At 35.9% G+C, this 12,521-nt stretch overlaps 1 protein-coding gene across 1 annotated transcript; it reads left to right on the forward strand.

Moving 5' to 3' along the window:
• Positions 1 to 4,507: 4,507 nt before the first annotated feature.
• Positions 4,508 to 10,938, forward strand: LOC149828893 (proteasome subunit beta type-7-B-like). The gene is made up of 9 exons (XM_090016995.1): positions 4,508 to 4,638; positions 5,419 to 5,577; positions 7,325 to 7,466; positions 7,639 to 7,735; positions 7,831 to 7,900; positions 8,004 to 8,108; positions 9,041 to 9,139; positions 9,646 to 9,736; positions 10,693 to 10,938. Exons 2-9 carry the CDS (start codon positions 5,434 to 5,436, stop codon positions 10,764 to 10,766), a joined length of 822 nt encoding a protein of 273 aa, XP_089873121.1. The 5' UTR covers positions 4,508 to 4,638; positions 5,419 to 5,433; the 3' UTR covers positions 10,767 to 10,938.
• The last annotated feature ends 1,583 nt before the right edge of the window (positions 10,939 to 12,521 follow it).

The raw sequence follows: 12,521 nt of genomic DNA on the forward strand, positions 1-12,521 counted from the left end.
TTGTTTTCAGCGCATAAGCCCACAATCAACAGCAACCCATTCTCTTTCTTTCTCTAGTGTCTCTCAAAGAAAATGTGCAAGAAAATGAATTCCAAAATTTTCTATTTTCATTAGAAAACTCATTCTGATTTTTGCTTGATTACATGGGTTTTAAAAATTAAGAAGAAAAGGGAAAGACGTTGGAAGCGCCCAATGTCTACCCACTTTCATTTTAAAAATACCTATTTTCTACCCTACTTCATACTAACATTTAAGCATTAAATAAATTTAAAACAATTAACCTAATGGTAACACCTACTTATTAAAAGGCTTGGAAAGATGTTGGAGGAGAGACCAACATTTTTTCCTTGGGATTTATGGCCTTTACCCAAGATAAACCAATGGGGCAGGTCCATTGGGCCCAAAGGCTAGACGGTCCCAAAGGGGGTCTAGTTGGATCCAAACCACCCAAGAGGAAGGGGAGGGTCCAGCTTTGTTTGGAGTCAAAATATAATAAAAATAACAAAATTAAAAAATTAAAATTAAAATCCTAAACAAAGTCAAAAATCAATCTTCAAATGCCTCAGCTTTGGCTCATGAATCAAGACAGTGAAACTCGTTGCATCACATATGCTTTTTTACCCAAGGTATTTTGGGAAGAAGTTGTCTATACAACTACTTATATTTTAAATAGAGTTTCATGTAAAGCTATCGTATCTAAATCTTATGAATTATGAACTAGAAGAAAATTAGGTCTAAGTTGTCCTTGTAGATAAAGTTTTATAGCTCATGTGAAAATAATGGATCGATCAAGAGACAAATTGAATTAGATCTATATGATGTATTTTTATTGGATATCAAAAATAATCCAAAGGTTATAAGTTTCATCATTTAGATAAGGGTTTGATTGAAAATAGAGATTTTTAATTCTTAGAAGAACAGAGTATGGATTCAGACTTTTCCTAAGATGAACCATTTAGTCTCACCCATGAGTCTGATGAGTCTGAGTAATCATGAACCAACTGCTAGTGATCCTTCTTCTTCACATCAGTTACTAGTTGATCATAAAAGGTTATAAGTTGCACTTTTATACTTGGATGATTATTATGTTTATTTAGTGGAGGAGTTATGTTACTCTGTAGATCTTGATGACAATGTAGATAACTTGTTCTATAATGAGGCAATTGACTCACATGAATCAACAGACTAAATAATAGTCATGGACAAAGAAATTGAGTCCACTGAAAAAAACTAAGTTTGAGAATTAATAGATCTACCTAAGGGTAGAAAATACATTAGGTGAAAATGAGTATTAAGAAAGAAATACAAGTTTGATGATAGTATAGACAAGATTAAAGCTAGACTAATGGCCAAAGAAAATTTTCAAAGAGAATGATTGGACTATGTTGATACATATTTATCCGTTGCAAAATTTGTCTCAATAATAATATCTTGGTGATTGTAGTGTATTATAATTTAAATTTACATCAAATGGATATAAAAACTGCATTATTAAATGGTGATCTCAAAAAAATCATTTTCATAGAACAATCTAAAAGTTATATTGTTGAAGGCCAAAAAATAATGTATAGGTTGAAAAAATCTTTATATGTACTTTAGCAATCACCACGTTAATGGTATTTAACATTCTATAAGAAAAATTGTATACTTAGATATATAGCAAATAGACTTTATATATGAAAAAGTAGGAGTCAATTTGTTATTTTCTCTTCATATGTCAATAATATTCTTTTGATTGATATGAGAACAAGATGATTGAAAATGAGAATTTCATACACACCAGAGAAAACCCCCCTTGAGAATCCCGTCTTCTAGAGGTCACCAACCTAGTGGCATCACTCTCCATATCAGCACCTTTATAGTTGGATTTAGCCTGTGAAACCTTTTTAACTAACTCTTTGTAAACCATTTTCACTCTTACTGAAACCAAAAGACGAAAAAGAAAAGTAAAATAACTCCTAAAAATCAATACAAAATAAATAAAAAAATGAAAGAAAAAAACAAGAGAACACCTATGGTCAAATTCACTCTATCATTCCTCCTCTAATTGAGTAAGTCTATACTTCTTCCATTCATCCTCACTGAGATGAATAAACAACACAAGCCTTAAAGCATCACTATTAAACCAAAATAAAAATTGCACACACACATAGATAGAGAGAGAGACCCTATGGTTGGGTTGACTTGGATTCAATCTCTAAACCTTTCCTAAGCCTCATTCACCTATAAAAATTACCTCAAGGTGGGAACAAACCTCATTCACCTCTAAGAAATACCTCAAGGTGGGAACAAACCTCATTCACCTGTAAAAATTACTTCAAAGTGGGAACAAAAAAAGAAAATAAATTAGAAAATTAGAGCTTAACTCAGTTTGACCCGAATGCGCAAGGCTGACCCAATTACTTATTAGGTGAGACTCAATGTCCAACCCTATCTTGACCTAGAGTTTTAGATCCAATTATGTCCTGAGCCCCTATGTCTATTGATTTCATGTGAAAAAGATAAAACATACCCAAAATCCCAAGCTGGTTTCGATTCCTGATTAAACTGACTATGTCCACATGTTCTCAACTCATTGGATTTGGATATATGCTTCTTGAATTCAATAATAAGGGTTGGAACTGGCACTTATTTGCATTACTAAGGCTAATGCACAATTAGGTCTGGCAATGAGTTGGGTTAGTTTCACAATCGACCTATTCTGGCCCTGGTGTCCCTTATGGGCCTATTTGATTGTGTGTCACATGCGTAGCAAAGGATGCCCGAGCGTTGCAAAGGATGCGCTCATAGGCAAATGTGCGATGCAGCGTACACGCAAAATGTGTGCTTGCCATGTCCTCCCTTCCCCCCCCCCCCCTCTCTTCTTCTTCTCTCTCTATATATGTGGTTGGTTAGGATTTGATTGATTGGGGCTTTTGAATTATGTTTGTTTGATTAAGGATTTTGGATTAAGTTTTGATTGATTAGGGTTTTTGAATTAGGATTTGATTTGATTAGTGTTTTATTTGATTAGAGCTTTTGAATTAGGCCATTTGAATTAGGGTTTGATTGATTAGGATTTGATTGAATAGGGCTTTTGAATTAGGATTTGATTTGATTAGGGGTCTTGAATTAGGGTTTGATTTGATTACAATTTTCTTGTGTTTAAAAATTTTCAAGATTTTGTTGATAATTTATTTATTTATTTTTAATTTTTCAAATTTTTGCCAATAAAAACCTAATAAAAATACATAATTTGTTTTACATATTTTCATAATTAAATACGATATGATACTTGTTAAAGCATTTGTATATATAAAAAAAATATGATTCTCTCAAATTACTCACATTTTAAAATTCATATCCAAGGCTAAAATCCAATCCAAACATGTTCATGCACTGAAATGGTGAGGTGGATCATCATACTGCCCATTTTCTAAGTGTTCGTACTATCCACATAGTGCAAATCAAACATCGGACACAAGAAACACGTCCTTGTCCAATCAAAGCAAACGATGAACAAGTACAATTATTCTTGTTATAGATAGAACATGTGTTCTGTCCAAACTTAGACAAGTAATCAAACAGCCCTTATAGGGCCGTAGAAATGCTGTCCTGATATTACTTTGGTAGACTCTAACTCAGCCAATATTAATATAATATGCAGATTGGGTTTGAGCTTTGGATATCTCACTCAACATGACTTGACTATTTGGTATGTTTTATTAAATTATATTACATTTTTTAAATGTATTTTGAATTGTGTGAGTTGGATTTGAGCTTCATTTTTTTTTTACTTGATTCCAACTGCATGTCATTTGAGTGGGGTTTGGGTACGTGATGATATCTTGTTGACAGCCTTATATCACTTATATCACAAGGATACTTCAATTTTTCTTTGGTAGAAAACATTGGGCTATACCTATTTTCGGACACAAGAATGTTTTCTATCAAAAAAATGTATTTTTAGAAAAACTCTTTTAATAGGAAAGTACGGTTTTCCCACCTAGTATCACTTTTTTTTAATCTTTTTCACTTCCAAATGTGCTCATAAGGTCTATGGAGATTACTATGAAATTTCACATCAAACCCAAATTAAGATCCACAAATTTTCAAAGTAAAAAATATATAAAATATTATTTTATAGGGTATTCATCCTTCAACCATACAAATCTACTTTCATTGCTCTGAAGTGTTAGGAATACTTCAGTTTTCTCTTTGTTATTAAGGATTCTATAAACCCCATCCTCTTCAAAAGCTCCATTTGACCCGTAAATCCAAACTTTGTATTACTTTGTCTATCAACGATTGCCTCGTACATTTTTGTTTTGGATGTCAATCATTTGCACTATTTATTCTGAATCGGACCCATTTTTAACGGGGTCCGACCCGTTGACACCCCTGGTACTGGAGATCTCAAGTTCGTAATCCTGGTCGGATCACAATCACAGGGAAGCAGAAGCACACCTGGTCCCGGACCTCGGATCGAATATCTATGCCGGAGAAATATACACCCGGATCCGACTCTGCTTGCTTGCGGAAGGGGTCACAGTATATAAAGCGAGGGAAGCCATCGCCAGACGGCCCAGACCCTTCAATCTCATTTTTTCCCTTCCTCTTCTTTGCTAGATCAGTCGTCTCCGTCGTAGGCTAAAAAAGGTAATCATTTGTTTAATTTGTTATATTTTTTTCCGTGTCGAATTTAACTGTTATTTATGAGATTTTTCTCTGCATTTTGCATTCTAGGGTTTGGTTTTCCCCATTTGTTACCCCTGATTTTGGGGTTTTTTGTTCTTTGCCTTCCCTGTTTAGGACTGAGGCTTTTGTTATCTGGGTAGGGAATTTTTTCTTTTTTTTATAGTTCAAATTGGCAAAAACTTTCGTTCTCCATGATCGGATCGGCCGATTTCTGCTGGAAATAATAACTGCTTGTTGCTTTCTTTGGTTCGGAGAAGGGAGAAAGAAAGAAATTTTCTGAGTTCCGCTTGAACTTTGGTTTTTTCAGTGTGAAATTCGAACTTTATTGTGGGATTTGTGATGTAAAATGCCAATAATTTTAGGCTTGGCATTGATCGTCACCATATTTTTGGTTTAAGGTTCTTTCATTATCTAATTTTATTCTTTATTATAGTTGTTTGATCATTTCATGTCGTTCTTATGTCAAAAAAAAAGCTGAAGCGGAGGGATCACTAGGTCGATTTGCTGATTCACTAGTTAATGCTGGGCTGAAACTAGATCGGCTATGGAGTTGTCTCCAGGGTGTAGTTTAATTGGATTTATTGTGGCTTTTTCCTTTAGGGAACTCTTCTAATCCAATTTGAACACTATACCTCAAGATAGTGTGACTCTTCCAGCTATGAAGTTCGGATAGATGCACACATCTTTTTGTTCCAATATGACTTGTTGATTGGGGCAGCTTACATGTATTCTTATCTGCAGGAACAATATCGCATTATGGCTAAGTCGGAAGTAGATCTCCCCCCAAAGGGTGGGTTCAGCTTCGACCTGTGCCGAAGAAACGAGATGCTATTGAAGAAAGGTGTTCAACCACCATCTTTTAGGAAAACTGGAACAACAATTGTTGGCTTAGTTTTTCAGGTAATTTGGCTAAGCTTGTTGGATTTCCATACTTCGGTGATGAGTTTTGTTTCCATTTTTGCCAAAATGCTGCAACACTATGAATGATATTTTTTGTTCTTTTAATTTATCCTTTCTATATGTGTTGCAATGTAAGTTCATTCAGCCCCCCACTTTATCTTTTCATGCCTTCATATTTAAAAGTTATATTTTTTATTAGAATGGTATATCTGAGTGCATGTTTATGTTCCTAAAATTGTTTTTAGGCTTCAAATAAGTTTAGTACACTGGAAAGTCTTCTCTGAGTATACAATAGAGAGTGGTTCAATTGCACAAATATGGTATTTGTGGAAGCTTGTATTGTATTGCTCCTCATTTGGAGAAAGTATCGCAAACCAACTCCCTTCATTAGATAGGTGTATGCAGTGTTGTGAAAAGCGTTGGGGCGTAGCGAGGCGCTCCACCAAAAACCGAGGCGGGGCGTAAGCCTCGAGGCGTAAAGCGTAAGCCTCAAAAAAAATTAATTATAAAAAAATATCTAAAAATACAAATAAATAAAAAAAATACTTTATTGATAAAATAACAACCAATAAGAAATAGAAAATCTCAAATAAGTACTAAAAAATATAAGATTGACATATAAAAGTAACTAAAAACTTATTACATAACTGAAAAATATATGAGATTAGCGTACAAAAGTTAAAATATATGAGATTAACCTACAAAAGTTAAAATACATGAGATTATTCTAAAAAATATGAGATTAACATATAAAAGTAACTAAAAAACTGATTACATAACTGAAAAATATATGAGATTAACCAACACCACAAACATGGACTTAGTTGAGCCAATTCTACCTTTTGATGATGAAATTGATGAAGAAGAAAATTGTTAGGGTCATTACCTTATCATGATATACATTGTGTATGATATACTTTCGGTATGCAATTATGCATTGTTTGCTTCTTTTCTTAGTATAATTTTTTTATTTTCTGCTTGACTTGTTTGATTGGTATGCATTCTGCTTGACTTGACTTGTACTTCGTTACTCGTAGTTAATTTGATTTATTGCATGAATTTATGCATAATAAATTGATGATACAATAATTGTTTTATGATATGATAATTATTTTTTTCATTAGTAATGCTGACTTAAAACTGTTACAGTATATATATACCCTCCCCACACCCAAGTTTTTTTAGAGTGAAGCATCGCTGCACCGCACCCACACCCACACCAATGTGACATAGGTTACTATACACCTTGGAGTACTCTCTTTCCTTCCACTTTACAAAAACACATGGTTAAGGGGTCGGGTCGGATCTGCCTCTATCTATCTACTTGTCAAGTTCTGTCCCAGACTGAACTGGAAACTATAAGCTTTGTTGTAAAAAAGAAAAAGAAAAAAAAATTATGCCTCAGGCTTGCGCCTTGAGGCACAGAGGGCTGCGCCTCAAGGCGAGACGCGCTTTTTGCGCCTCAAGGCGCATTTTTTATAACACTGGGTGTATGATTTGGTCCAAAACATGGTTACTTGGCCAGATCGACCTACTAGCCCATGTCTAGGATTTAGTCTGATGTTTGAACTGTGTCCTTTGGATATAAGGTTTGACCAGTCCACATCCTGTCAAACAGCCTGCTGGCTTGGCCAGTTGTTTGACTATCCTAATTGCTGAATCTCTTGTCCATGATTGAAGTTAGGGATCTTGTTAGAATCAGCATTCATTCCTTACCTTACTATTTTATTGTTTCATATATCTCTAGGATGGTGTTATTCTTGGAGCAGATACAAGGGCTACAGAAGGGCCAATTGTATGTGACAAGAATTGTGAAAAAATCCATTATATGGCACCCAACATATACTGTTGTGGAGCGGGAACTGCTGCTGATACAGAGTCCGTAACAGGTACCATCCTTGTTTGTGTGTGTGTAGTTAGCTGTTTTCTCTCAGATGGTTGTCTTAGTTGACTGCACTATTAGGTGATATGAGGCTTTTTGCTTCGGCTATAACATGCATGATTATATTTTTGTTGATTTCGAAGCATATATGTAACTGATTTTTTTCTTATTTTTTTTAGAAATGGTCAGTTCCCAGCTAGCTTTGCATCGTTATGCAACTGGTCGAGAATCCAGGGTTGTCACTGCCCTTACTCTTCTGAAATCTCACTTGTTCAGGTAAATTTATGATATAATGTTTGAGAATCATTTTCTTAATGATTCTATCCAATCTAAGTGTATATTGATAGGACTATTTTTTTAAACTTCACCAGTTATCAAGGTTATGTTAGTGCTGCTTTGGTACTTGGTGGTGTTGATGTCACGGGACCACACTTGCACACTGTAAGTTGACTACTAAAATTTGGTGCTGTGTGCATCTCCTTTTTCATTTTTTCAATCAAGTGGATGCTTGTTGAAGCTTACCTGAACTGGAAATAACTTGCAGATATACCCTCATGGTTCAACTGACACTCTTCCGTATGCAACAATGGGTTCTGGGTCACTTGCAGCGATGGCAATGTTTGAGTCAAGATACAGAGAGGGCCTGACTGTGAGTTGATTGCTTATTTTTTGTTGTGCCCTGCATTTTCTTAACTCATTTTGCACAAGTGGCAGCTATAGGTTTTGGAATCCTGAAATTACCTTCTTTATTTTCAAACACAAAATAATATCAGAAATAGAACACAAAGATAATGTTCTAACATCCGCTATAGTTGCATCTCTGGTAGGTGGAATGGGATCAGTGTGCATGTCTAACTAGAGATTACAATCTTTGAAATGCCCATATTGCATGCTGTTCTTCATTTGCCATTTTCATTACTTATGTTATAACTCAAGCAATTTTTTGTCTTGGGGTTTTAACGGTCTTAACTGGCTACTGAGGTTTTTGATTTCCATATGGTGGGGACTTTGTAAATAAACAGTAGTGCTAGTATTTCCTTGCTGTCTTTTTCCAAGCTCGGGGTAGACTTGGAGTGGTGCTGAAGCTTAGTTATGGGCTTTTATTTGTTTATCCTTTGGCTCAAGAGACGTACACACTTTACCATGCATAATGTTTAATGTTCTCAAGGGATTGGCTGTTGTTCTGGAGCTTCAGGCCTGGTCTTTGCAAGCTAAAACCTCCCAAATGCATCATTATTTTTTTTGTAAATTTTGTTTCTAGTCTCTCTTGAGCAGGCATCAGCTGATCTCAAGCATCTAGTTAGGTGGGCTAAAAGGAGGATTAGCTGCCTATCACATGCCTCATCTTTTGCCTATTTGCTACCTACAAATAAAAATGGATATCTTTTAAACTGACCAATAGATAAAGTTGTTTCTTGTCTGCCAAATTCTCTAAAACATGAGGTCTCCAAGCCATGCATGATTGCTCCGTTGGATTTGTTTTTGTTCAAGCATCTGTATAATTTCCAGCTTTTCTTGCTTTGAATACTGGGTGTTCAATGTGTACTGCAATTCTAATCTTCCCTTTTTCTTTCATTTCAGAGGGATGAAGGCATAAAACTTGTATGCGAGGCAATCTGCTCTGGTATCTTCAATGACTTGGGAAGTGGAAGTAATGTGGATGTCTGTGTAATAACTAAGGTCTGAAAGTTTTGCCTTTGTCTATCCAGTTTTTCATTTTTTGAAGTATTAGGGAACGTTTGTTTCCTTCATGGAAATGAGAACAAATTTCTAAAAAAAACTGCCAGCTCAGCCTTCCCATGAGAATGCTTCATAGGGGGAAGGTATGAAAGGGCAAATGAAAAGTGGTAGGTGGTAGGGAAAACTGGGGCCTACTTGTGCCAGCATGGCACTTTTCCCACCATGATGATTTGATGTTTGTTTCACTCATGATGTGGAATGAAGGGAAAGGGATACCAGCTGAGCTCAGCAATTTTCCATGAAAAATTGCAAGAAACAGTCAGACCCTTAGTGACCTGACTTGGTCTCAGGCCTGTCTTGAACCTAAAATTGCTAGTGCTTAAGGTAGTCGATGCAGTTACTCTATTTGGTTCTGTCACTATATTGGTGACTCGGGAATCAGGACACAGACGGATCGACTAAGCTGATAACTCAATCAATGTTTGTCTTTTTTCATTGATAAGCAGGGCCATAAAGAATACTTGAGGAACCACCAATTGCCAAATCCCCGTACATATATCAGTTCAAGAGGCTATTCTTTTGAGAAGGGTCGCACTGGTCAGTGGTTTGTCTTCTAATTTCTGCAAATTTGCTAATCAAAATCTGCTACACTGACACCTTTGCCCATCTGCTTGTGTGCAATCATGTTGCATATTACTTGCTACTAGCAAAATCACCCCCTCTAAATGAATGTCCTAAATCAAAATAAAAAGGGGCTTTTCTTCAACATAGTTTTAGTGTAGGATTCATAAAACAATTTGCTAGTAAATTTAGAAAGGTTCACCTTTAGTTCAAGTCGGATTTGGTTTAAGGTAATCTTGTTGGTTTCTCAAAACTTCTCAAAATTCTAGTTGAGAGAGAGAGAAAGAGAGAGCTCTTTTGGTTATCAGAGAAAGAGTTTTAGGAGATCTCTGTCTCACTCCCAGTACGTGACCAGTGCAATGAAGGTTGCATTTGTTACAAGCACCTGTATTGAAAAAGAAAGGAGGATGCTATAGCTAAAAAGGCATTGTCTTTTCGTTTTCTTTTTTCGAAATTCTTGCAAAGCAAATCAACTTTTTGCAGACCAGAAAAAAGATTCTATAACCAAAAAGGTTATATCACTTTTTTCTTTAATTCTTATAAAGCAAATCTACTTTATACCAAACAGCCCCTACTTGAGCTTTAAAAGATGTTAGACGACAATGTTGGTTTTGGATGTTGACATGGCATTCAAATTTCAACCCATTTGTTTACATACTGAGTTTCTTCTTTTCAATAAAAAGATATGGTTTCTTTATCAATAAGCATGGGAAAGAACCGGTACTCTCTCTCTCTCTCTCAAATGTCCTGCATGTGCCTGCTTATGTCAGCATTTACCCATACATGAATACTCACCTGGATGCATATATGGAGAGACACCACAAATTCCTGTTTATGTTTCTTTACTACTAACTTTTGTTGCTATTTGAATGTGGAAGTAGTGTTGATAAACTGTGATTGAGTTGGTTTGTGTCTGTTTGTTGTGTTTACAGTGGTATTATCAACAAAGACGACTCCATTGAAAGAGTTGGTGGAAGTTATTGAAGGAGATGCAATGGAAGAATGAGATGATAATCATTCAGCCCTCGAGATATTCAAAACAAAGACTATTTCGATTACAAGTAATCAATATTTTGGCATTCTTTGGCCAGCCTTGTTTTTCTATGCTTTTGTGATGTTAGTGACTAGATTTAGATTGATAGATCTTACTCTTTAATGATATTTTCATTTGTGCTGAATTAATACTTTTCAGAGGAATGCCTTACCTACCTGGTGCACTTTTTCCAATTATACCCTTCAACTTTTTAAGATTTTTATAATGTATCGTGAAGTATAGTTTGTTGGGGTAATTTGCACTGGTTTCCTTCTATCTAAAAAAGAGGTGTTGGGGCTAATTTGCACTGATTTCCGTCAGTGGTACCATCTGTAGGTGCCATTGCTGATGCTGTGCTAGTTTCAGCACAGCCCATTTCATGCTTGTGGAATGAGCTTATAAAAGCCTTTACATATGTTTCTGACATGGGAGAACCTAGCCCATGGGATGCCTGGGTGTGACACTCATAGGGTATACCACCATGGGTTATTTTCTTGCAAAGTTGCTGTGTAATTTCAGTTGTCAACAATCGATCTAACGGCATAATTGAAGGGTTTGAATTTGTTAAGTGGTTCATTGTAGGATCAAATTTGGTCTCCTTTGGTTTCTGAGGTATCTTTGCCTCATCTTTCATTTCTAATTTTATAAGCGGTTTATCTCTGAATGAAGGCAAACGTGAGCAAGGTGTTTTAGTGCGGTGTCCAGCTTGAGGTGAGTGCTGGTGGGCGTATGTATTGTAGGTGGTGTTGTATCATAGTTTGGATTTCGCCATGGGCCGCTCAGCCCAATACTAATTGTAACATCAAAGGGTCTGTGCATATTCAAATCGTCCCATGAATTGATTGGGGTTTGAATTGTTTTCTGGTTTATTCATATTACATCCATTTAGAACAAGACAGTCATTATGAACATATCGTGATTTTATATCCAAAATACAAAAGGATATCTCTATAAAGTCACGGCACTTTAAAATCTCTCCTTATTTTAGGAAGCCAATTGAAAAGTGGTTTGCAATTCAGATGGAGCAGGAAAGGACCTGAACTTGACTTGGATCAGAATCCAATATATACAAAGTTACAAAATTGGAAGCAGTAGCAGTGAATCGGAACGTTAGCAATGCACTGCCAACATCTGATGCAGCTTAAAGTTTAATTCATATGGCGCATGATCAGCCAAGATCAGGATCAGCTTTAATCTGACCAAAACTCGTCTTGCTTTCAATTTCCACAGACCAACTCAACCTAATGCAGTGTAACCCTCAAGAATAAATTCTTAAACTGTTAAACGCAACCACTCTGGCACTCTCAAAAACCGAATAGTTTTTTCAACAATTCACAAAAGGCAAAAAGATTCAGACATGTTAAGGATACCTACATGTCCCAAATTAAGTGTCTCTTGTTCCTTCAAAAACATTTGTGGCTTTCTGTTGATTAGCTTCCAGCCTTTTCATTACGTGCATCGGATTTTTTTCACACAAGTAGAATTCAAAATCGTCGACAATCTTTATCAAGTCGATTCTATTACAATGGTCGAAAGAACAGATGAAAGATAGCGCAGTTCACGGCGGACCACAGCGCAGACATGCCTGCAGACTGCTGATACAATTCATCATAAGGAGACCCGAAAGAATTCTGCACAATGTCTCCACTGTACTTGGTGATTCTGGAGAAACAAAAAGAACAAGTCGAATAAAGAATTTAGGGAATGAACTTCACAAAGACCATGCTT

Source organism: Nuphar pumila, chromosome 9 (assembly GCF_984573655.1).
Source record: "Nuphar pumila chromosome 9, dmNupPumi1.hap1.1, whole genome shotgun sequence".
In the NCBI taxonomy this organism is placed as follows: domain Eukaryota; kingdom Viridiplantae; phylum Streptophyta; class Magnoliopsida; order Nymphaeales; family Nymphaeaceae; genus Nuphar; species Nuphar pumila.

Excerpts from the sequence above, each read along its gene's own strand:
- LOC149828893 (XM_090016995.1), top strand. The coding sequence starts at position 5,434 with ATGGCTAAGTCGGAAGTAGATCTCCCCCCAAAGGGTGGGTTCAGCTTC. Across the intron at positions 7,467-7,638 it reads TGATACAGAGTCCGTAACAG|AAATGGTCAGTTCCCAGCTA; the intron begins GTACCATCCTTG and ends TATTTTTTTTAG. Across the intron at positions 9,140-9,645 it reads ATGTCTGTGTAATAACTAAG|GGCCATAAAGAATACTTGAG; the intron begins GTCTGAAAGTTT and ends ATTGATAAGCAG.